The sequence below is a fragment of the Leptonotus elevatus genome, chromosome 13 (genome assembly GCF_054856555.1).
Source record: "Leptonotus elevatus isolate MCC_2025b chromosome 13, RoL_Lele_1.0, whole genome shotgun sequence".
Taxonomy (NCBI): Eukaryota; Metazoa; Chordata; class Actinopteri; order Syngnathiformes; family Syngnathidae; genus Leptonotus; species Leptonotus elevatus.
The window spans coordinates 14,931,818-14,958,803 of record NC_141251.1 but is presented as its reverse complement, the minus strand read 5'-3'; the positions used below and the strand labels follow the sequence as shown (position 1 = coordinate 14,958,803).

General features: G+C 40.5%; 1 protein-coding gene across 1 annotated transcript; it reads right to left on the bottom strand.

The window, feature by feature from the left end:
• Positions 1 to 1,749: 1,749 nt before the first annotated feature.
• On the bottom strand, positions 1,750 to 26,419 carry kcnk12 (potassium channel, subfamily K, member 12). The gene is made up of 2 exons (XM_086093114.1): positions 25,677 to 26,419; positions 1,750 to 4,083 (listed from the first exon to the last, which is right to left on the bottom strand). The coding sequence occupies exons 1-2, from the start codon at positions 26,014 to 26,016 to the stop codon at positions 3,206 to 3,208; spliced, it is 1,218 nt and encodes a 405-aa protein (XP_085949240.1). The 5' UTR covers positions 26,017 to 26,419; the 3' UTR covers positions 1,750 to 3,205.
• Between the last annotated feature and the right edge of the window lie 567 nt (positions 26,420 to 26,986).

Here is a 26,986-nt window from a genome sequence, read left to right as displayed (position 1 = left end):
ATCCATTGCAATCAAAATGATGTTTAATGCAACCCATGGGTAAAGATGAATTATTCACCTTTGTTTATGCAAGGACTAAGTAAGGCCGTTGATTTCAGTACATGCAATGCATCCTTAAGTGAGCTGAAAAGTCAATCTATTGTTATAAGTTTAAAAAGCTTATTTTTAAAAAAAAATGTAATTAAATGACCTGTTGGAGCATTCCATTGTTTTACTGTACTGTACTTAAACTCTCCCTTCCAGCCATTTTACGCTCATGCGTCTTGCTGAAGGTTAATGACGGACTGAATCCAAAACCTCTGGCCCTGTAGACGTAAGTCTCATTGGGGAGAAACAAGGTTGCCTTATAGATTGTAATACTGACTTGTTCAGGAGCATGGAGGAGAACACGGTTGCTATACTACGCCAATATTCCCGCTTATATGCCTCCAGGACAAGGCATTTTTCCCTGTCCAAGGTCACAGCTGTCAGAGGTGCGTCAACACAAATACAACCCCAGCTTGCCCAGCAGCAAGCTTAATTGTGATTTAGATATTCTTACATATGTCTTGTATGTGTGTTGAATGAGCATGTAAAGAGCATTCCTTGGCAAGACTTTTTCTATTATTTAAACGTGACAGGTATAAAAATACGGTAGGCTATATCTAAAGAGACCTTCTCATTTATACTGTAAATATTGTATGGCTTTACCATGACAGCATGAAGGAAAATACAAGACATGCCTGAAGTTTTTACCACCTGAGTCATTTTCTGCATTCTCACATTATACTAAATACATAAATCTGAGGATTATCCATTTCAAATAAATAGGCTTTATTAGACTAATGAATACATATCATATAATATTTATTTGGTAGGTTTGTGTTAAAATTATCAAAAAAAAAAAGGGGGGGGGTTATGTAACACCCCCCCCCCCCCCACACATAAATCTTCAATGTTAGGCTTAAATATATCTGTAAGTGTACTTACTGTATTTGTCAAAATATAAATTTGGGCTGAATTTGCTACATGAATGTGTGCTGTAATATGAAACTAAGTTTCTTCCTCACCTGTTTTAGACTGTACATTAGACAGAAATTTAAATCTAACATTAAAAAAATTAACATTTTAAATATTCCAATACTTATTTATACACTATACATGCTAACCTAATATAATTGTGAAATGTGTTCATGTTCGATCAACAATAGGTCTACTAGATGTTCTAGTGTTCAAAGTGAGGCAAATGAGCATTCGGGGATAGCTAAGACAATGAAGCATTATGGTGCTATGTGTGTGAATGAACGTAGTGATACATGTGGCCTGTAATTTTACAGAGCCCAAATGTACCAGAAAAAAACGAGCCTGTGCCTGTTGATTTGCAGTGGACATGAATCTAAATCTGACAGGAATCTTTTACTGCACTATCGCCCCTGCTGCCACTGCCCCCCACCCTTTCTGTGTAAACCTCCTCTGTGTCTGTCTGCGGACATCAAACATAATCGCGTCGCTTTAAATCACGGATGCCTTGGAAAAGACACTCGCCGGCAATAAGGGCATTGATCGTGAAGTCTGACAAGGTGGCACAATATACTCTCCAAACATCCTGAGCCATTAATCCTTTGCAGCACATTTGCACTGAAATCAGCAGAAAAATCAAGCTCTGCAGGCTTTTGGGTCATCTTTGTTTTAGAGAGAGAGAGAGAGAGAGAGAGAGAGAGAGAGAGAGAGAGAGAGAGAGAGAGAGAGAGAGAGAGAGAGAGAGAGAGAGAGAGAGAGAGAGAGAGAGAGAGAGAGAGAGAGAGAGAGAGACATGTATCTGCAATGATACCTCCCTTGACGAAAGCAGCAAATACCCAGAAAAAGAGAAATCAATGCGAGTGAGGAGAATCCTTCAGGGTTTTGCTTTCCACTTTAGACTGGCCCAGCTTCTTTCAATCTGCATCATTCAGCATATGATGTGCCCGCAGCATAAACCCACTTAACTCCTCATAATCTCCTTCAGACAAACAAAAACTTACATCTCATTTATTCTTATACATTTCCTCGGTACAAAGAGTGATTAATACATTGCAAGTCTTTAACGTTTGTTTTCCTTTCCACACACCACTGGGAGGAGAGAGGCAACATTGGAAGGTACCTCTTACCCTTCAAGTCAAAGTCTTTGGCCGCAGAAGCGTGTTGAGAGCTGATAAGCGGGCTGGTGACTCTCTCGAGAAATTGACTTTTTTTTTTTTAACCGCGGTCTTTTCTCCACTGCGAGTAAGAGCGAAAAGCAAGATGTCTCTTTGTTGCCTGTTGGTTTTACACACTGTAAGCACCTCCCAAGGCAGCCCCAGCAAATATGCTACATCATGTTTATAAAATGCTTTCCTGCCATTCTTATGTCAAGATAACACGCAAAGTCAAGAGAATGTCATAGAACATGTTGCAAAAACAAAACGTGAGATGGATAATGCATAGATTGGTATGTGCTGTATCATCCAGTCATTATACTCTGTTATATAGGGGAAGTCAACTCGAAAAAATAAAATAAAAATAATGTTTTTATCCATTTCAGAAGGCGGCCATTTTGCCACTTGCTGTCCACTGAAAATGACATCACAGTTCTTTAGGGTTCAGGTGACCAATCACGGCTCACCTGTTTTCTGAGTTTGGTCGCGCGACCTTTGCAAACTGACCTTAGTCCTGAGCAACTGTGATGTCATTTTCAGTCGAGACCAAGTGACAAAATGGCCGCCCCCCTGAGATGAATAAAATCAGGTGGATTTTTCTGCTTAATTCATGTTGCACAAACACAATATTAATCGGAATACCATGTTTAGACTAGGGCCGCGTAGAATATAATATTGTAAAGAAATCTTTTGGGTTGACTTCCCATAAATGTTAATATCACCACTGATTATGGACATTCATATGTATCTACACAAACAAACAAAAGACATTGCTCCAGATGCTTCCCTTGGCTCTTTTACAATACATGTCAGTCTCATAAACAGAGCGTGTGGATTCCATTTTGGGTGTTTGGCGGTTGTCACTTGAGTAATGTACCCTGCTGCTTGATGTTTCTTCATGCCATCAGCATTTAATAGTCAAGGATCCCTGTCATCACAGTGGAAATGTGAACCACATGAATCCATACAGTCCTGTGCATTTGGGTTAGCATGTTGACTTCACAATAGAGTTTCTTCCAACGTATCTGCTCCCACAGTGTATTGGTAATCCTCTACCTGGAGTTACTGGTCTCTGCCAGTCTGTTGTTCATGATGCCCAGGGCACCCACTCCCCCAGAGAAACCGTTATGGCGTGAGCTGCCACATACTGTCCTGGGATACCCATTGGCTGACTCGGAAAGCTGCTTCTGCATGATGGCCAGCGACACCTTGTTGGAAGCAGCCAAGTCTTTCATAGATATCATCTCCCCAGACATTCTGCGGCCCTCAGTGTCACTGTCACACGGTGCGTCCATGTATGGCGGTTGGCGACCCTTGGAACCTGGCCGGATGGCGTTACGTCTGCCCAGGAAGGTGCTGGGCTTATTGCAACGCTGGCAAAACAAGCAGCTCATCTTCTCCAGCATCCAGTTGAGCACCTGCTTAATAACAATGGAGATGACATTGAAGAGCGAGTAGATGCAGCACACTCCTGTTAACATGAAAAGGAAGTTGGCCACCCGGTAGAGGCCTTGGTATTCATAAGCTGCAGTCTGACTGCTAACAAAGTCGCCAAAGCCGATGGTACTGAAGGTCACAAAGCAGAAGTACAGCGAATCTAAGTAGGTCCAGCCCTCTACGGGGGTGTACATCGCTGAAGCACAGCAGGAGATGGTGATAGCTGATAGGCCTAGAATCAGCATTACATGGTAAACGGAGGGTTTCCACCCGGGGAGACAGAAAGCCGAGAAGTCCCGTTGAACTCCCGGTGGGAGGAGGCCGCTGTTTCTGATCCTCCTCTCCCTCACAGCCTTCATGACAACGGCCAGCAATGTGATTATGCGCTCCAGGAAGAGATTAAAGAAGAGGATGGTGGCAGCGCAGCCCAGGAGCCCGTAGAAGATCAAGAACACTTTGCCTGCAACTGTCACAGGTGTTGTCATCCCAAAACCTGCAGAGACAGAGGAGAAATTCCACATTAGGAGTCAAATTCTTTCTGCGGTTCGACTCCTGGGTAGTGTTAAATAGAGTCCTTCCACAGGTCAGAATGAGTTTGAAGAGACTTAAAAATAAGTGTAAACACAGCGTTGAGTATTTTAACAAGAGAGACCGAGGTTGAGATCTGAACTATTAGCTGCAAGGCCCTCTGTGGCCCTTGGGACAGGGAACGCCTGTGTAATGGTCCTTGGAAATGGTTGAGACATGGAATGATTGGAATGAGGCACCACTGTGTCTGCTTGAGGGACGTGATCTGGCAATCATGACAAAGTGACTGTTTGGTATTGTGGTCAGTGCACAGGTTTTTCAAGACAATGAATTTAAGTTCAAATCTGGATTGTTTTCATGGTTCATTTGGCATTTACTTGCTATTTACATTTATCATGAGCTTTGATCTGCATTTATTTTCAGATTGTCCATCTGATGTCACTTTTGTGTTAGTCTTGTCTTTTAAGATTCACCTGGTCTTTTCAGCTATCGTTCGGTATTTGACAAACGACTCGGAACATGATGCAGTGGCTGCTGAATGAACGCTTTTACTATTCGTGAGAAGGCTAAATTCAAGGACAAAGGGTCAACTTGGGGAGACAATAATGTCTGTAAAACATATTAGCTAAGCTTATTTTCCCCCAGTTTTAAAGTATGGCTCCCTACTATCATCTGATTTTCGAGTCAATTACATTAAGTGTTCAAGCGGAGGCAGAGAGGCGTGTTTGTCATTCTCAAGTGTCACAGGTGCGGCTCTCAGGTAACCTCTATGTGACAGATGTTTGAGTGCAGAAATGTTCCTTAAAATTACAGTACATTGTTAAATTGTCTCCATACTGTTATTGCACTTATACAAGTAGTTAGCTGTGTACTGGAGAGGGGATCAACCGCAAAGAAGAAGATGGAACAGGCTAAGCTAACTGTTTTCTTATCTGGTAACTAAACTGCGTCTACAAATGGTCATTTCTTTCTTTTTCTTCTTCTTTTTTTTTTTTTAAATTGTGGTGAATAACATGTTATTGAGAGCGGCAGCATGGCACTGTACGGTATCTATTCTGAAAGAAGAAGAAAGAGTATTAGTAGAAGAAGAAATAGGACAGGCTAAGCTAACTGTTTGCTTAACAGCACTGCGGCTACAAACTCTTTGTTATTTTTGCTGTGGTGAATAACATGTTATACAGACAGTCCACACAACCAAATGCTCCTCTATTTGTGTCCAGCAAAAAGCACGATTGAGGACAAATCCTAATTGGCTAATGCTGTTGTTCACATCACAATGAGGGAATCCGGTTCTGGATCGAAATAGGTGTTGACCAAAAACGCATTAGGACTTAGATGAGCAAAGTGAAGCGGTTTAACATTTAGCTCCAATTGGTTTCTGGGCACCAAAAGCCCAGGATAATCTTTCAGATACATCCGACAGTCCTTTGATGGCAAGGGAGGGAAAATGCTAAAATTTTGGCTAAATGTTGGTATACGTGTACCGCACTTAAGGTGCAAAACAAGCCCACAAACATTGAACTTGAACTTTGAGGATGAATTCCAAAAAATAAAATGCACTGTAACTATACAGTAACCTTAAATTATTGGAAATCACTTAAAAAAAACAAAAAAACAAACAAACAAAACAAAACAATTATTGGAAATCAGATCTACAAAATTTTAATGAAAACAAACGTAAAATATCAGTTGGAATATACACGTATTGAGCCTTATCCAATGAACAGCACACGGTACATCTGTCAAGTAATAGATCCATGCTGTGAAATCAACATTAGCTTGATCTTTATCACGTCCCGGACATGGTCAAGTGTCAAGTTTTTCCATCCTTCACCTTTAGGGAAGCACTTTTTTTTCCTTTTGGCATTGAGCACCTTTATATCCAACCTTGGCCAGTCATAAATGACATCAATATCGAGACAGCATTTCTTTTATGGTACCCAAAATGGCTTTTTCGACCTTATCTTGCTCAGCTACAAGCACTCTCGTGAGGCCTGTTGACATGCTGGGTCATTTAGATCACTACTGATTGACACAGATGGTTTCAAAGATATAACAAGGAATAAAACCTCACACGCAATACATGGGTTAAGTGTACATATTGCGGAAAAGCAACAGCTGAGCACTAGTCAGCAGTATGTTACTGGTAAAGTCCACTAACAGACAACGAGGCAAGGTAAAGGCTAGCTATTCCCCAAATTAACCTCTGAGACAAAAACCTTTGAGTTCCATATTTAATTAATTAGCAGCCCAATTCTCTTGCAGCCCAAGTGAAAACTTAATATCTTCTACAAAGCGAGCAGAGACCATCTTGCGCACCGTCTCTCATTACCAAGCAAATGACCTAAGAGAGGCAAAGGCACCAGGCATCGATTGAGCGTAGCATTACAGAGCTATTACTCCAGAGCAGTGTCAAGACGGATTAGTGACAACAGAAGAAAAACACAACGCAAAGGACAGGCATGCTGCGGCTACACCTGAATGCTTCAGGATGACTTTATTCACCAAGATTCACGATTAGATGTGGAAGTTGACAGCAGAAACTAATGATGCTGCTGACTTCGGTGGAAACATACTCTCTGCACCAGCCACCACTGAACAATTTAACTCAGCAAAACCCGATAAGAAAAACATACGTGTGCTAATTCCACCAGAGCCCATAGAAGCATATTTATTCATCACCATTAACTACACTCATCTTCACAAGAGAATGATGTCAATAGCTAATGATTCTTGCAAATGTAATTACACACCAGAGGTTTGAGCAGGAACAGCGATTGGACCATTTGTATCAATAATTTACCATTTGACAGATTTAAGAGCAAAAGAAGATGCCGCTTTGGACTTTGGTTATCAGGCACAGGGAGGTGAAATGCGATGTTGCAAAATAAAACACAATTCTGGACTGTAGTGATTCGGCCATCACATGCTCAGCAGCAAGCAGAGAGACTAAGCAGTTTACAGCAGTTCTCTCTTGCTAGTCCAAAACAAATGCTTTGGGTAAGAACCAACTATTGATTAGAGATTATCTGTAGCATGGGAAGGTTAATAGCATTATCGAACAGTGTTGTACTATGTGCCCAAAGATAGCTGTTTCATCATGTAAGTTAACATCCATTCACAAACAGGAAAACAGAACACTCAAAATATTAGTTACATTTATGCAATATACAGTAAAAACTCTATAAACGTGCGTACTGGATTTGATGAAGCCGTTTTTCCATTCTTATTTGTAAATGTTTTTCATTCCCTGTTTTTTGAGTCAAGTGGCTGCAATGGACCTAACAGGATGTTTATACGAAGTTTGCATTTTGGTATATGAAGGGGGACTACAAATGGACTGGGAAGACAGTCCACTGTTTTTTTTACAGTCCATTTTTTTTTTTTATCTCTGTATCTCTGACAACCAGCCGTCCCATTTGTTCAACAAGTGGTGTTGTACTTGAAATACCCGCCATTGTCACTTCTCCTGTGTTTGGCTTTTTCATGTTGTTTCGATACATTCAAAGCCATGTTTGTTCTGTAGATTGCAATAAAGTTAGAAAAAAACAAACAGTTTTTCTTCTTCGCTGATTTTTCTTCTACGCTTTCCATTAACTCCCAGTGGCTGCGCTACAGTGCCACTCCAGACTTGGCATATACATTACAACACAGACTTGGCATATACATTACATGACGCTGAGGACGTTAAACGTCCTCAGCGTCTTCTTTTGGACACATGCAAGTCTTGAAATGCTTCTGTGTGTACGAGATTTGTTTGAGGAACGAAACCGGCTTTGCTTCCGTCTGGACGGGGCCTTAGTTTTGTTCATGGGTCATGTTTTCCTTAGTGTCGTCAAGTTTTATCATGTCCTCCTGTTATCCCGGTCCCTGGTGTTACTTAATCAGCTTCCAAGCTTCCAAGCCACGTGTGTCTTGTCCAGGTGTCTCTCGTTGTCTCGTTACTATGTGTATTTAGTTTCCTGGTTTCTTTCATTTCTTGTCGAGTCATTGTCATTGTCACACCCATGCCATGTCCTGTAGTCATAATTTCCTGAAATTGAACAATGAAACGATCAAATCATTTGAAACGATTGATTCACAAAACGAGTCGATTTTTTGGAACGTTCGAAACATCTCCCCACAGCGACATCTGGTGGCCAAGTGTAAAATATTACAATCAAACAGTAGATCAGGGTTGCCAGCTCCCCAGTAAGGAAACTAACTACTAGCTGTCTGTCATAACTTAATTTACACAAATGGCAAATGGGCTATAATTGTAATGGACGCCATAAGAGAGAGAAATAATATCATGGGAAACAAAAACTGAATAACCCCCACCCCGTCAAAATAAGTATAGAAGTACAAATTAGCTTTTTGTTGCTGATACTTGGTATGTTTTTAAGTCTCAACATGACTTAAATGCTTTGCTAAAAACCCCAGTGCTATCACATTTAATCAAAAACTACATTTCAACAGGCTACATTACAAAGGCTTTTTTTTTGCAACAGGGCATCAAGTTTTGACAGAAAGTATTAGAGAGGAAAAATAATGATCTGGAAAAACATGCCACGGATAACGGATCTTTGTCTCAGCCCTTCGTGCGGGTGCGTTACCACTAAACCAACCACCATGTTCAAAGTCTTCAAGAGGATGTTGACATTTTATCATGTAGTGCGATGAATCAGCAGGGTTATTTTACATACGAAGTATACTTAGGTAGGATTTATTTCAGATTTAAGACATTTTCATATAGTGCAATGGTTGGATTTTATTTAATTTTAGAAAAGGCATTTGCTGAAACAATGTGACGTTTGGAGGCGCAATGGAACCCGACTGTCACGTGACATCCTGATTCTGAGACAGATTAAGGAACACGATTCGACTCACAAGTTTCGCCTGGGTTCCGGTACGTGCCAAAACACAGTTTCGATTTTGCCATCACTACTTTTTCTTAATTAAATCCCCTTTTTTGACGGCATCCCTGCCTTGTTGCTTTTGGGTCCTCCACCCCACGTCCCAACCTGACAACTAAAAAAAAACATTCAATGTCGAGGGATGCCAAGCAAGGGAATAATTGATCACGTACTGTAACTAGTTTCTCATTTGGATGTATTGAGCTTGGAACTTGAATGTCTTAGTTCCCTCTTTTTTCCATTTATGTTTATGTTCAGAACCAGCAGGGAGCTCTTTAGTGTAAAAATGTTGCTGCAGAACCTGCTGCGTCTTAATGCACCAAATCGAGAAACAAAGTGCAAAACATTAACTGGTGGTGGAGTACTTAGGAGGTAAAAATGACAGATTTCCCTCATGTATAATACCAGAAAATGGTGTTCCTTGCGGAAGAAGTGAGGAAAAACAAAACAGAACAAAAACACTTTTACACTACAGTATGTATACAATTATTATGGGCATGTCTGACACAGTTACTGTATTTTTGCAGTTGGCTTCTGAACACAGTTTTGTTTTTATTTTCAAGGGTGAACATAAACTTTAAAACAAATAAGTTAGGGTTTGTTCTGAGTTGGAGTTGATCACATTTTACAGCATCCACCCTTGGCTATCGGCTGTGTTCACGCCCACAATGGCGCAAAATACTCTTTTAAAAATGTGTCAAGCTGCGCACATCTATGACTACCAAAACAAAGTCTAGCTTGCCCCTGTGCAGATTTTCATCGCGCCTCGTGCCCGACTTGCGCTGTTTATGAAAATAGAGTTCTAAATGTTGTTCAAAGTCCAACATTAATGCTATGCGAGTTTTCGCCATTTTATCTAAGAGGCTAATATAAAATTGCGCCTACACATACAAGCTGCAACGACGACAAAAAAGTTAATTTGTTAACAAACTTTAAAAACAATAGAGAAGGTGGCAAGCATGGTTAACTCCAATGTATTTGGACATACTACTAATGTGTTGAAAATGTGGAAGAGAACCAAGAGTGACCATTCAAGGGTTTTTGCAACAAACTGTCCAAATTGTTCCTTTCATTGGCACCCTGTGTCTTTAATGAAAGTGTGTTACAAACAAGCTCCCAGTCCAACTGGCTGCTCCCACCATGCTCCTAAATTGGTCCGAAGGAAGAAGGAGCAGAATACGGCAGGCGTGCCCGCTACTCTGATGATTGTGTTTCCATGACAAACAGGAAATCATTAGTCATGGGGCAGCAAGGTGGGGGTCCATGGTGGGGACAGGACAGAGTGGCCAAGGAAGAGATGACAAGCGACATTATTACCAGACCATCTGTCGAAGAGCTGCCAAGATTCCTGGCACTGTACTCTATTTAATAAGAGGAACATTCACACTATGCTAGCATATGTGTAATAGGTCACAATAGGGTGATGTTTTTTTGTTTTGTTTTTTTAAATGAAAATACAAGGAAACTGCAAAAGTCAATCACAGTCGATTTCATGATGCTGTGTGATTCCAAACACACTGTAAAATGGAAACAAAAAAAATCCTATGTCACGGTCAGTTCTATTTATGGTTCTTCGGTTATAAACCTGTCCATTGCAAACAATTGAACACATGCATTTGCATTATTTTGGAATTTGCTTCTAAATGAATCTGGATAAAAAAATAATGATAATAAAAACAGTTGCAACTTTTTGTATAAAATGACTCTTACAATGAAGATATGCAACTGCAAATGGTGACATGAATGTGTCCTTTTATGCCACTGAAGAGCAATTCAGCCATCAGATTAATAGCGTCCCTCTGATAGATCCAATGGCCTTGTCCTTGGCTCTTTCATGACACCGTAGGTGCCCTCCATGTTTGAATATGAGATGAGTGTCATAAAGCCTTGTGCTATTATCCCCACTGAGCAAACATACCTGTCCTGATGGAGCCTTTGAAACACTGGCACGCTCAGATCATATTCAGCAGAAAAGTCGCTGATACAGCATCTCTGTGATCATACATAGAATGTGAAGACTTGCAGGAATCTCTTGAACAATATGAAAAATAGGCCTGTCAAATCTTGCTCATGTAAGAAATAGACCATGACTGCTATCTTTCAAACACCTCAAAAAATGATTTTGTGTTGCAACGGTGAAAAACAGCAAGCTGTCTCAGTTAGATTATACGGCAATGCTCAATCACCAGTAAATTGATTTTTAACTCTCTCATCACTCACTTTGTTTTATTCCCAGTCTGCAAGCTGGAAAATATCCAATAACAGATTTGCTGGCCACAATGTTAGATTCGCCTTCTACACAATCTGAGCAGAACCAATGCAAAAGCTGTATCAAAAATGTTTACTCTAGATTTTCATTGGCTATCAAAACTTTTCTTCACAATATGTTCTACATGCGTCTATTAGTCTAAACATGGTATCCTGATTCATATTTTGTTTGTGGAATATGAAATGAGCAGAAATATCCACCCGCTCTATCCATGTCACATTCACATGCCTGACTATGGCAACTGGCCATGGGAAGATCTTGCCTCTCACCCAAAGTGAATTGAAACAGCTCCAGCTCACTCACGACCTGCTGAGGAAAAGCGCCATCGAAAATAGATGCATGGAAGCCTTAACGCTACCGTGCCTCCCATGTACATCACACTATACAAACATTTTCCACTGACAATGCCATTATTCATCATACTATAAAAGCAATATTTTTTTATAATATCCATCAATACAACACGAAAGCTTCTTTAAGGAATCCTAATCGACTCACTTGACATGTTGGTAATTTCTCACGGGAAGAAGCAGACTTAATTACAAAAATTAAAATACCTTCACTGTGAATCCATTTACGGTCAAATGTAGAGTCTTAAAGAGTTTAATTAATTTGCATTGTTGTGTGGGAAGAAAGCTTTAAACTCCTGCTACTGCAGCTGAGCTACACATATCAAATCGAAGAAAGGCTACGTTTAATACAATCACTGATTTAAAAGACGAATAAATACAATGTTGTTTCTTTTGATGGAAACAATTACACGCTATATCAGCAGCTGCACTAATATAGTAGTTTAACTCAAAACATATTTTAATGCATAAAATTAAAATGCCAAAGCAGCGGGCACAATTCATCTCCCTGCTCTTCTTTTACAAGCCAAAATTAACCTGTTACTCTTTTAGTACTTCATCATGAGGCAGAATATTGACAGAAAGTCCCTCCCTCCGCATTACATTTTAGTGCCAATATGGAACAGTGACCTGGAAAAAAAAGTGAAAAAGTTACACTTTTAGCAGGCGGTGTAAAAGGTTTTTGATGAGCTATGTTAACAGATATTCATATCTGTGTAATGATACAGTTGAGCTTTAGCACAGGTGCTTCTACTCAACAGGCAACGAAACAAGCTCTTTTACCTGCCGGTTGAGTACAAGCACCTGTGGCTAAAGCCAAACGGTGTCAGTTTTTACTTTCTGGATCTGGATTTCCCGTCTCTCGTTTTGAGAAAAATGAAGTAAAGTTGTCAACACTACAAAAACTAAAATCTTAAGTATGATATAATTTCTTAAATTTAACCTAAATTTGCTTACATGCTATTTTTACTTAAAATGAAATTGTCAGGCAAGATCATTGTGCTTATTTTAAGATACGTATTACTTAATTATCTTATTTGATCAAGCAGTCTTGACATTGAGTGTTAACAGCCAGTTTTAAGTACTGTGAGGATTAAAATAAGCATTTCCCACATTTGATGACAGATGACAACTAACCAACATCAAAGGCCCTGAACTGGGGTTTCATGAGTTTTCTTATTTTAAGATTTTGCATAATCTAGTAATAAGATAAATGCAAAAAAGTATGATAACAGATGAGTGCAATATGGTTCATTTTGTTATATTTACTAAGCTAATTTTTCCTTCTTTCAGTACCAGCTCAGTGGTCTAGTGGTAGAGTGCCTACCCTCAGACTTGAAAGGTTTGGGTTCAATTCCTGGCTAGGTCATAACAAATAAAATGGGACTGGTTACCTCCCTGCTTGACACTCAGGCTAAGTTATCCAAGCGTAAAAAATAATACTCATGCATTTTAAGAAAATGGTTCTATTTATTACAGCTAGAAAAAAGTTTTTTACATTACAGTTTTTTAGTCTGAAAATACTATTTTCAAGACCGCAGTGGTTGATATGGGCCTTTTCTTATTTTTCAAAATCTTACAGGTAATTTTAAGCAAAATTTTCTTGTTCTGTTGGCAGATAATTTTGCTTATGTGAAGTAATAATTTTCTTATTTTACTATATGTCGTTCTTACATTTTCTACAGTCCTTTTTGCAGTGAAGGCTACTTCACCTATGGACTACTCATTACATTTTACACGAAAGCTCCTTGGTATGAAAGAACTGCAGAGCATGGGAGCCTCCAGAACATCCTTGAGGCTGCAGAAAAGGTCTCATGGTGGCTGTGGATCAATAGAGGGGATCTATGGCGCAACATGCCACTTTACACAAGTTAGGAACTGATCACCCCGGCCTGGATCCCCCAGGTGAGGATGTACAATGAATGAAGATCTGAAACACCCGCTGACCCTAAGATCTCCAGTAGGTGTATTTGTGTGCTGTATTGCACTGGATTGCAATTATATTGCAAGGATTGTTCTATTTAGTTGTTTGTTTTGCCCGGAGGAAAGTACTTGTCTGTAATTGTTTGTTTTGTTTCAGATCATTTCATAAGCAATCTTCTGTTAAACTACACTGTCACTGTTGTTTTCCTCAGCTGGTAGCTTTTAGAATTATTTACACAGCCGCGCCGTCTTTCTCGTTTCAGGGCAAATGGATGACTGCCAAATAGTTTTGTTTGGCAACAGCTGCTGTCTTATTACCACTGACACCTATTCAGGTTGACCCAAGGAAGCAGTTGTACTCACTTGGCATTATTGTTTTTTGTAAAGGCACATTTTTTTTTATTTCCCGCATTAGATAGCATGTCCGACGAGAGTGTTTTGTCATATAATGTGAGCGCAGCTGTCCAGATAATACAGAAATCAACTTGCATCTCAACCTTCCAAATTGTCCTCAGGTCTACAGAGATTAAATTCTTGGCTTACTTTGCAAAAGGTCATGTGGGCAACTCAGCTTTATTATGTGGACTGCGCCATCTATATTGTTAGTGACTCCCAGGATAGATTCATCTTAAACAGGAGAAAAACATCTTAACTTGCTGTCCAGATTAGAATGGATGAGGAAAAGGGTCAGGTGACCGCGGGGTGCGAAGCACACACAGAGAAAATTGTCTCTGCGCTCCGCTGATGCAGAAAGCACAATCAGTGAAACGCTAATCATTTTGAAGAGGAAGAAGTTCAGAAAAATCTGCCGTGTCCTCTAAACTGTTCTTGGGATCACTTCACTGCCATGATTTGAGTCTTTGAGTTATAGTATGTGGTCGGGTGGACGCCCTCGCGAGTCAGCATAGATTTATGCCCTGCAGTGATGCTGCAGAGGTGTGCGCGGATACATATAGGGCTTTATTGTGGAACATTGTTAAGGCTTTTAAGGCGGCGGCCTGGATTTTAATCTATTAAACGTTTTGTCAATTTCAGCACATATCTCTATGTGCATCACTTGCTTCCGAGCTGTGACTTGTGGGGATGTCCGACACCATTTCAGGAGCGGAGGCCAACATGATTGGAGACGGACGGTTACATACTTACTGCTACTTTATTTGCTGCCACAGAGCAGACGATGGTTTGAATCTCAAACCTTTCTGTGTGACTATCCGAAAACATACACACGCTGTAGACTTCAAATCGTGTTGAAGGTTTGAATGTGAGTGTGAATGGTTGTTTGTCTCTGTTCCCAACTCATCAAGCTAAAGCCGGGATCGATTTTGACTTCCTTAAAACCCTCAAAGGAATAAATCATGTAGACAAGACATGACGTTCACTAACAAAGTTTGAATGTTTTTTTTCTTATCGTAAGGAAATTTGAGGAAAAAAAAAATTCAAAATGGGGCGGACATCTAGCGAACGTTGCGACCTTGAACGAACCTGACAAGAAATCCACATTTGCTAGCTTTGCAAGTGTTTCCACTCAATGAGATACGGGCTTTAGATGAAAGAAAAAAAAACAGGGCGCAAAACCAGGCTCAAGCTCTGTCACCTTTAAAGGGAGGCACAGTGTGAACCTGGAAAAAAAAACGCAGTACATAAAGCCACAAAATAAGACATTACAACAGAAAACTTGCACATGTAGGCTGGGGAAAAGGTCGTGGTGGAGTGGACAGCACAAAAACTTAATGGCAGGAGATCAAACTCCTGTTAGATCTGGCAGACATACAGTAGTATGTACAGTATTATGGGCCAAAATGGCTGACTGCCTCAGCTATGTACGGTATTTTTTCAGCTACATGTTCCTACTCCATGCCATGTACTTCTTTTACTTGTTAATGTAGAGGTTCATTTGTAATCCCTGTCATCTGTGATGGTGCACACTTGGTGCTGATCAGATCGTTTGGCTGCGCTCTGCATTGCACCATTGCACATTTTTTTCCGTGAATTACTGATGGCTAAAGTTGTTCAAACTTTGAACATTTTCACTTGGCCTTCCAGCAAGATTGATTTTTATGGCCTGCTGTGACCCTTTTATTGTCTTTTCACTGCACATCCATGACTTTAATGTGAGTTGGCTTTTGTTGTCATAGTTACAATAATAACTTTCTGCCTGAAAAGTCACACACAAGCTTCGAAATTGCACTGTCATCTAATTTTGCCTTTGACTTGTTAGTCAAACAAGACCCGGCCCGCTGTTGTTATAGTTCAAAGTGAGTTAATGTACTTATTGGATCCAATGGGTATCCGGATAGTCTTATTGTAGACAGAAAGATAAGTTAACCAAACATTACGAGTCGATCATCTTGGATTACTGCGACACGATACTATGGGATAACCATGCGCTCTATTTCATTTGTCTGTCCTGTTTAAAGTTCACTTCAGAGAAGTCAGCTTGAAAGCAAACATTCATTATGCCTAACTGATGAATTCTCCTTGAGCATAGTTGCTGTTCTTCTTCATTGCCTCCGCTATACGGAAAATATTTTATGCTGAGCTCAGGACTGCACACTATCTAAAGAGACCCCCAGTGTTGTTGCTGCGACTGCAGGTCCTTTGTTGTCCATTTTTAACAGTGACATTTCGTCTGAGTCTGTCATTTCACAGAGCAGCGTGGAACATCTAAAGACACTGGAGGGCAAAATGACGTGTGCCAAAAAAGAAAAGAAAAAAAAAGAAAAAGGTAGGTCATATTGAGACGCTTGTTAAAAGGAACTGTAGTAGTGTAGTGATGGAGTATATTTGGTTGGATTCAAATGCTATTCAACAAACGTAAACTTTTCCTTGAAACATTGCCTATACAGTTAATTACTAAGTTTTATGATGTCAACAAATTGACCTTCGATTAGATTATATCTGTTTTAATTTTTTGCTAACAGAAAAAAATGGTTTGGGTTGGCTCTGGCCTACCAGGAACCCTATTAAGGAAAAGTAGTATAGAAAATTTGTTTGCGAGTGTAAAAGTTGTACGGCAAGACTCACTAAGGAGAAATTCAAGTTTTATAGATTGCAGATTACTGTTAAAACCGCATTATAAAAAACACCTCATTGATCACAAGCACCGCCAGTAATAACCACGCAGTTGCTTTATTGTCAGCAAGGAAGCACCGGACCGTTTAATCGTAATCGGTACATGAGTCATGTGACCTATTAAATTGCTTGAGTGCCAAAATGCACGGTTCGCTCGTCTGAGGTCACATTGTCTTGTGACCTCAGAGCAGCGTACATTAAAACCATTTATTTATTTATTTTGGGGGGGGGGGGGGGGGTCCCGGGTCGCACATACGTGAGTAAGCCAATTCATTGCTTTTTAATGAATGTGTATTTCATTGCTTATGTGAGTGTTCTTATTGTTTACTCACTGTGATGTCTCTCATAAATGACATCATATAGTTTAGTAACCATTTCATGTTGGTACTATTCCTTAACTTTCACAATGAAATGGTTGCTCTTTGGCATAATCGTGCATTTATGGTGTCAGTGTCACTCGATATATCATGTGCCATGTCGGCTTTTATTTGTCCAGTTATTTTTTATTGGCGTTGTGAATATACAGTAATATAGTAGTTTTATTGCCCTGTCAAACTATGACAGAAACTAATTTCCTTAAACTGTCAAGATAATATAATAAATATCCATCTTTAAATGTATGGATCGTCTTAGTTGTGTTTTATTTTCGGCAGCTGCTGAGCGATGCGATAACCGTCACTCTTTGTAGCCCAAGAAAGCACAGCAACGAAATGAAAGCTATATTTATTCGTCTGTCTTCACATGCCCCAGTTAAGTAGGTATTTCCATGATTTTGTCTTTCAAAGTCAGTCCCATTAAAACGCTCCATACACATCATCATTTACACATCATTATAGGAAATGCTATATACTGCAGTCGCGGCACCGTGCGCACGCCGCAGGAACATAAAGTGCACATTACAGTGAGAGAGCCATTAGCCTGATGAGACTACCTTAATTACTTTATTATAGCATCCACCTGGATTCAGCTGACTGACATGCCTCGCACCTGGATGGTAGAAAGGCTCCGCCATTATGTGGCTGCATCACATCCCCAAACAAGGGCTTGTTTTACATGATCTTACCTCCTACACTCCATTAGGTACACCTGCACTGCCTATTGGGATCCATGACAAATCCTGGGCGTAAAAATGGTTCGAAGTTGTCAGACTGTCAGAGAGGTTTGATTTTAACATTGATGACTATGTTTGTAATTTGTTGTGATGTAGGATTGAGAGAATAATGCTAACTCAACTCATATTTATTTATATGGCAAAACATGATAACTTAACAGTATATTCTAATAATCTGATATTTATTTATTCATTTACCAAATAAATGATTGGCTTATAGATTTTCATGTACGCCTGTATTTCTAACATTCTAGGCCCCTTATTTGGCAATTATTAAATTAATTGACAGCTATTTTATTTGGAGTAAACGATTGGAGCCATTTTTTAACTTGTCCAAATCTTCTGATTTCAGCCTCTTAACTGTAATAATTCTCAGATTTCTGTACGCCTTCATGAAAGCAATTCGATTTTCTTTTGTGTTTAATCTGTTTTCACTTCAGGAAAACAATGACCAAACCAGTAACTGAATCATTTTCATACGTTTAGTGAGTACATCAGTCCCTCTCATGTCATAGTTTTTATGATTGTGTTTTTGGGTTGGGTCATTGAGTCATTTAGTTGATTTTGATGTTATCAGTTGTTATGCAGTTGCTATGTTCTTATTTTGTGTAGTCGCTCTTATTTTGTCATATAGGGTTTTATTCTGTCATATAGAATAGTGCAATAAAACAAAAAAAACTAAACCAAACACTAATTGGTTCATAAACCATAATCAGGAAAAAATTATTTCTAATCAACTTTAATGCAAAATAAAATTTTATACATTTATTAGATTAATCGATGGTATAATTGATAGAATAATCAATTCTAAAAATATTCAATAGTGTCAGCAAAAAACAGAGTTTGCAACTTTATTGCCTCTAAGTAGAAAACAAAAGGCGGAACTATTGATAAAAATGAAAACAATTTACAGGGCTTGGTATTTGTTATTGTTTGTCCATCTAATTGTTAGCTATGAAATTGCTTAATAGTGATATCGAGCACAGAAGCAGGATGCTAATACGATTCTGGGGAGTTGCACAAATGTACTTGGGTGTTCCTTTATGCACCATTCCTCTACAAAATGTAGTGGACATTAGTTTTATATTCATTTGTCAAAGTCTACTGTGTCTTATTATGTTTTAAAAGTCATAATGGCTGCTGTGAAAAAGGGTCATTATATAAAACTAAAACCTCGTGGCGACTTCTGTTCAGTACTGTAGGCTTAATTAATGCCTCTCTGACAGTGTCAAACAAAAGGTAGAATTTTTGATACTCTCTAATGGAATTGTGCATCTGGCCAGCTTTTTGTTCTGCTCATCTATCCCTTGTCTGCACTTGTGACTTCTCAGTGTGGGTGGCTTTAAGTGTGACCGAGTCTGCAGCATTAGCCTGCCAGGGATAAAATGAGGAAGAGCAATAAGCCAATATACAAATCTGCAACTGATTATGATATGGAAAACTAGTCTAATTGGTTTGCCCCTGTTTATCACCAAGCACACCTGATTTCGACTCACGAGTACTTCCGAACAACAGAGAACATCTCCTGGATGCCGCTGAAGCACGAAAATGAGCCGAAATTAGATCTCGAGCCCCATAAACAGATTTGGAGAGCTGTTCTAATTGGCAGCCATCAGCTATCAATCAGTCTCAAAGGTTATAAATAGCAGATGTATTAATAGAAATGTCTGTTTACCGAGCACACTCAAGTGCCCTCGTTAATGAACCGTGAATTCTCTTTGAGTGAATCCAAGGCGGGGCAACGCAAATGTGTTGGATGTAGAATAAACAGCAACTTGGGCTTCTATAAGAATATGATAATAAGAGTAAAATTATTTTTGCTGATTCACTTCACTATCTCAGATGCTGTTGATGTGGTTTTTGAAAATATCTGGCATTTTTTGACGAAGCATTACATATCAAAAGCTGTCACATCTATGTTATACTATCCCTCTGTTTTTGTCAAGAGACCAACGCATGAACTTGAATAAGCGTTATTGTTTGTATAGAGCTGTTGGCTGTCATGTAACTTTACTTGTCATTATTATTTTTGAAGAACTGGGGGGCGTAAACTTTAATTACTCTTTGGGAGCTTGGTGGACTCATTGGCTGATACAGTGGAACCTCGGCGTTTGAACGTCTCGAAACTCATAACAATTCGGACTTCAATCAAAAAATCGGAGTAAAAAATGCCTCGGAGTTTGAACTCATTTTCAGAGTTTGAACACCCAAGCAAAGCAAGCTAAGCCGAACGTACCTTGAAAACGGGTAGTCGAGTGAAGCGGAGCGAAGCGGAGCGAAGCCTAGCGAAGCCGAGCAATGCCGAATGCTCACGTTGCGGTAGTTGAGACGATGCACTGCTCATTTCCAGTCAGATCGTGAATACTCCCGGAGGTGCTCCATACAGGCGAGTGCATTTTGATTTTTCCACGCCAATTTTCTTCGCCATGGGCCCAAAGAAAGACAACAGCGCCAGTGGCAGCAAAGAAAAACATACAGTGCTACGAACCACAGTGGAATTAGGAAGGAGATTATCGCGCTGTTGTAACTACCGTGACTACTTCTGTAAATACTGGCACGAGGACCCCCCTTAGCTGTTCAACAACGTGCCTGACGTTAAACAACGCACGCAAGGACCGCTTAGTAGTCTAACAAAATCCCCAATGTAAAATACACAAACTCAGCACTGAACTAAAGCTAGCATTAACATAGCATTTATCATCCACTGATGCCATCACACCACAACAGGTAAGTTAAGGTATTTGTATTGTTTAAATATTGTACTGTACTGTAAACGCAAAAAAAAAACATAAATAGAAATCAAAATAGGAATTTTCAGTTTTTGGAGCTTGGGAACGGATTAATTGCATTTACATTATTTCCTATGGGAAAAAATGTTTCGGAGGTTGAACAATTTGGACTTTGAATACTTCGTAGGAACGAATTATGTTCTAACTCCGAGGTACCACTGTATTTTTATGGAAAATAAGCAATGTGTTTGCCACAAGGACCAGAGAGAATGTTGCGGTTTTCACTCATCCTAATGCTACATTCACACCAAAACCGAAAAGGCGATCTGGAACGCTTCCTTCACTAGCGTTTCACCGCGTAGAGTTTTTTTTTAACAATTTCCGCTCATTCATGCATTCGCGCACACCGGAGAGGAGGAAGCGTGTCCCTTGGTGAACGACTGTAGAGCACTTTATGAGTCAACAAAAAGAGAGCACCGCCAACCGCTTCCACTTCTTTCCTGGGCACTATTTTCTCCAGCAGCGAGAGGTTTTTGAGGTACTTGATAGCACTTCCGCTTTTTTAGTGGCAATCCGGCGGCCGTCAACAGCAAGTAAATACACTTACCAGCACTTGTATGCTACTTCATTGCTCACCATTCGGTCCCAACTGGCCGTGTTGTTGCTTTAGTGGTGACAACAGACAGGACGCTGTGTGGGACGTAGCTAGTACTCGAAGCCGATTAGCTACCGCGAGGCGAAATGCGAAAAAAAGTTCACATTTTTCAATTTTGGCGAACAAGCGAGTGTACGGATTTTTGTCACGAATGTGCGGGTTTTGCTGCGCCACACTGCGTCCCAGCCCTACAAACGCGTCCTCCGCACCACCCCCACGCACTTTCGTTGCGGTCCGTGCGAAATAATACATTCTTCACTGCCAAGACGGCGAATAGTTGACTCTGTCTTGCAGTCTTGCCTCCTCTAACTTCCTATTCAATGTGACAGAAAATACTAATATAAGCATCTATGATTCCATCAAAAGAGAGCAGACTAAGCAACAAGTTTACACCTAGAGATGCTCTGGAGTCTTTTCCTACAAAAACGTAAGAGGTACAAAAAAAAACCAATTACCATAATCAATAGAAAACTATGGAAGCGTGGAACTGCCTAAGTGGTTTAAACATTATTGACGAGCAAACATTCAAAACTTATCTTTTTCATACATTCCAACATATTTGAACATCAAACGTATATACAAATATGTTTAACATATTTGTAAATACTCTGCACGTTTAACAAAGTACATTTGAACGTACTTGTAGGCTAAATGCAAAACATATTTTTTTACATTTGACCTCCATTATACCAATCAAGCAAGTAAGCGTTGTTTATTCTTAATTTTTATGGTTTATTACTGACCTGTGGATGCACATATCCAGTGGCATTAAAGGAAAAATTATAACTTTTTTATTCTCACTGAAGGCATCAAAATTAAGAATGAACACATGCGGAGTTACGTACTTAACAAAAAAAGGTGAAATAACTAAAAACACGTTTTATATTCTAGTTTCTTCAAAATAGCCACCCTTTGCTCTGATTACTGCTTTGCACACTTTTGGCATTCTCACCTCTGGGAACTCCTTCAATACTGTTGGAAAACCATTTCAGGTGACTACCTTTTGAAGTTTATTGAGGGAATGCCTAGAGTGTGCAAAATAAAATCATCAGAGCAAAGAGTGACTATTTGGAAGAAACTAGAACATAAAATATGTTTTCAATTATTTCACTTTTTTTAAATACATACCAACATGTGTTCATTCATAGTTTTGATGCCTTCAGTGAGAATGCATTGCATGAGAAGGTGTGTCCAAACTTTTGGCCTGTACTGTATGTAATTTTTTAAGATTTATTATGTTTTCAGTGAATTATTTCTGTTTGGCATTTCCCTCCATGATATGGGCATTATGTGGGAAAAAAATGCTAATTTGTTAGCATTTAGCTTACAAGTATGTTAGAACGTATTTACAAACACGTTTAAACGCACTTTGCGTAATGCAAAAATGTTAAATATATTTGCAACGCATTTGCCAATACGTATTAACGTATTTGCCAGTCAAAAATGTTCACTCCACTTTGGCAGTTCCACACTTCCGAAGAACATTCAACTCAAGGGGTTACTTTGAAATCCTTTTTAGACAATTTTTGAGGGTGATGATCGCAGAGTGACCCATAATTATGGTCATTTAGGCAAACCAAGTGTGGATGCATGCAGGCACAATGATGCATGTCCATCCATCCATCCATCCATCCAGTCATTAAATTGTTCCATACCATGGTAAAGGTCAAAGGCAGTGGCTAGAGCTGAAGACATAGAATGTCTGTGAACAGCCTATTGACACAACAAAATGTTAGTCCCCCAAATTTTTTTTGCCCTTCTTGTGACCGCTTTAGCAGAAATTCTTTCTTCCGTCATTGCTCTCTGTGGTATTCCCCCAACTTGGCAAGTGCAGCTTAAATGTAGGCTACCCAAATGTAGGCAACTTTCATCCTTCACAGCCATACTGTGGCGCCGAATCCTCTATGACAACAAGAGTGGGAGCCGAAAGTGCTTGTGAGGATTGTCTCGAGCTGCAGGGGGATGCCGCTGCGATAACACCTTGTGTGGGGAGGTCCCATATCCCTTTCATATCAGCAGCTCATGCCGCACACCAGCCAAAGGGGTGGGGGTGGTATGCAGATCAAAGCGAGATAGAATTCCAAACAGAAACCCATGCAAGCGCATGAAACACTTTGGCGAGAACCTCCGAATCACCCCTTTTTTTTCAGACAGAGACGGCTGAGTCAGTTTATGGGTTCTGTTTGTCAGGGGGAAGCGTGTGCGACGAATGAAGCACAAAGCAGACACACACACACAAACACAGCGAGTGAGATGAGTGCATGTACTGCTCTGGAGCTTTCTCTTTGGGTGTTTTATGTAAGAAAAGCGGAAGGTGCACAAGGAGAAGATCGGATGAAAGTAAACGTCTAATAAGTTACCTGACTCGTTTCAAGGGCATCATTGTGTGTGTGTGTACTCTATATCAGGTATAGGTGTGTGTAGTGCAAGGTCAGACAGTGACTGCCCCCCTGACCATCACCTGAGCTCACCTCCTCCATCATTTAACTTTATGCTCCGGGTGGGACAGTAAAAGCCATCATACATGCAGGCCATCACCACAGCATTGGCCCGCGGGATATCCTGCGAGGGACACTTGCTCTTTTCTGACCTATTGCACGAGTAAATGTTACAGGGGGGTGCGTTGGGAGGGGATGCAGAAGGGGGCACTTGATGACATTCCAGTTGGTTTGAATGGAAATGTGGCTGCACCCATGGGTGCTGTCCTATAGCTCGGAATGAGTGTGCTGTTCCAAATGGCAGGCAGAGTCCGATGTCAGCCCTTTGCCAAAAGCCCCTCACAGCCAAAATGTAACACATGACTTAGAGAAACAACAGCAATGCTCGCATCTGTTATATTCTGCATGGAAGCCAGTGGAAAAGGAGCCTATATGGGACAGAAGCCCACACCGGTCAATAATATGGGTATAGTCTTTTGTGCCATGAGGGATATTTTTGTTTGCATACCACAGGCACATTTGGGACAAGTTAGTGTTGCTGAATAGTTTACATACTTTGCACTTTACAGCATGCTTGATTTCTTAATTGGATGGATGGATGGATGGATGGATGGATGATGGATGGATGGATGGATGGATAGATAGATAGATAGATAGATAGATAGATAGATAGATAGATAGATAGATAGATAGATAGATAGATAGATAGATAGATAGATAGATAGATAGATAGATAGATAGATAGATAGATAGATAGATAGATAGATAGATAGATACAGGAAAGTATGTTCAATACCCCATTTTTCAGATCAACATCATTACCAGTATTAGTCACCGATACCAAATACCGATAACACTAATACTTTTGATAGGAACATTTTCAAACAAAAAACGATGACAGATCATTTTAAAGAAAGAGCTGTCATGTTTCAGTTCTGTTTGGGTTTGGTTTTTGTTTGTTATGGGTGTTCTTGTTTTTGTCAGTGGTTGGTGTTTTTTGTCTTGTGTTCCTGGATTCTTCCTTTGTCGAGACAAGGGAAGAAACAAACCACATCCACACACACACTGACCACATACACATACACATCCGCCTGTGTGTGTCTTCCCTTCCCCGGGTGTGCCTCATTAGTGTTAGTGTATTTAGTCTGTTGCGTTTGTCTAGTCGGTGTGGGTGCATTGCCTATGTTATGTGTGGAAGTTTGTGCGTCATCGCCACAGCCAAGAAGCCAAAGCCCCAGCCAAGTCAAGTCACTCCACAGCAAGTCGAGGCAAATCAGGTCCTGTCACGTCATGCTCCGTTCCAGTCATGGCGACCAGTCCACTCGCATCCTGTCCAGTCATGGTGACCAGTCCAGTCACGTCCCACCAAGTTTTGGTTATCTGCTCACCTTTTTCCCAATGGGTAATTAAAGTTCCATGCATTGCACTTGATTCCTGTTTCCCTGCATTTGGGTCCACCATCCCTTAAACACTCACGTTACACCCTGACAAGAGCTGTATAAATCCAAGTGTAGCATTTTTCCTTAAAATTGCATGAAATTAATGGCAATTTTCTATTCTTCTAATTTTGAATTTTTCGTCCCTGATCAGAAAACGGTCAGAGATTTTCTGCTGATTTTGTTATCGGCCGTCATCACAAGTACCGATAATGGGCAAGTACCGATACCAGATATCAGTATAGGACCGATACCCAGATTTATTTCAGGGTATCGATACTTGCGATCATCTGCGGCAAATAATCTATTTAATTTAATTGGTTGGAAAATTATTTATTAAAAAATAATGTATCTTTGTTAATCTATCTATGGCAGCAATGTATATTGACAGGAAGAAGGATTACATGCTCTCCAACTAGATGGCAGAAGGCGCACACAGTATTGTAATCTTATTTTCACTTTTTGTACTATTTTCATTTGGTGGCATTCCATGATATTTTTAAATGTAAAATACCTGCCGTGGCTTAATTAAATTTTGGGGAAACTGGCTTGAAGTCCTCAATAATAATCACGCATTGTTTCTTATTGATGTGTTTGTCAGGAAGTTAGAATATGAACCATTGGATGCAGGGGTCAAGGAAATGACTTGATGCCGCAATCATAGATCATAAAACACCCACCTATGGTTGACACCACAGTTCCAACAAAGTAAAAAGCCCCTGTAAAATCCCATCGTGGTCTAAGCGCATCGGCTCGGATCCCAGCGGCGATGGCGGCCTCGTACTCCCGCAGGAAAGAGTTAAGCTCCCCCAGGCTGATGTTGAAGGTGTCGCTGAAGTTGCGGAGCGTCCCGTTCCAGCGGCCGTGAGCCCGCAGCTCGGAGGGCCTCTCGATGGCCGAGAAGACCGCAGCGCCGCACAGCAGGTAGAAGATGATGAGGAGGGCGAGCAGCGCGAAGCGGCCGTTGTCCTCGTTCAAGTGCAGGGAGCGGCAGCCTTGCAGACGCTGGCCAGGCATCATCCAAATTTCAGCACCACTCTCGCGTCGGACAGCGGCAAGCTCCACATCGGAGGAGGCATCAACAGCAGCGGGTGGGCGCTCACTGCACCGCCGTCACTGCACTTCTCCGGGGTGCCTCTCCTTCAAGTGCCGCGGCACCCCGTCCCATGGTGGAGTGGGCATCCAGGAGGCTCCGCTTGGGGAAATCCACCACTTTGCACGGAGCCACCGAGGAGCAAGAGTTAAGGAGGAAAGACACCGGCGCATTGTGTCATGCTTGATCCCCGCACGCAAACGTTGCCCAAATCCAAACGGGTGTCCAAATAAAAACGAGAGAGGGGGGAAAAGAAAAGAAAAAAAATGTTTCACACAGTCTCATGCGTGGGGAAACGCAGGAGCTGCAGCCTGCACACTGGCGCGCAAATGGCGAGCTTACACCACGTTGCTATCTCTCCACATCTCTCCACCATCTCAATCGCCGTTTTACTCGACTGCTTTGTTGCATGCAGGTGTGAGCACGCGCCACCCTTTTAACCACCGCAGGCAGCAAACAGTAAAGTGAGAAATCTGCTCAATAAGCAGTTTGAAAGTTTTGCAGACAGCTCAATTTGATAAATATAAACTATTCAAGCAGTTGAAAATGACAAAACATGCCCAATTTATGCGTTTATAACAGTAAATACACCTTTAATACTAAAAAAACAAAAACAGCAACAACGGTGTGATTTTCAAAAAGTGGTATAACGTTTTGTTTATCAACTTCTATGCTTATGTTTGAACTACATTTTCATTTAACAACATTTCAAATTGTGAATACATGCTATATGTTTTTGTTTAATGCCCTTTAACGGCTTTCTAAAATTAATAATAAATTACTGTGCATAATTGGTCATAGATGGGATAATGTTTCACACCTTAGGTATAGTTCCATTACAAATTAATGATTGTCTATAAATGTGCCCTGTGAAGCCTGGCGACCAGTCCAGGGTGT

Bases quoted from the DNA above. Each gene is read 5' to 3' on its own strand.
- kcnk12 (XM_086093114.1), bottom strand. From the start codon at position 26,016: ATGATGCCTGGCCAGCGTCTGCAAGGCTGCCGCTCCCTGCACTTGAAC. The intron at 4,084-25,676 runs GTGGGTGTTTTA...CTGTCTCTGCAG, and splicing joins AACTGTGGTGTCAACCATAG to GTTTTGGGATGACAACACCT.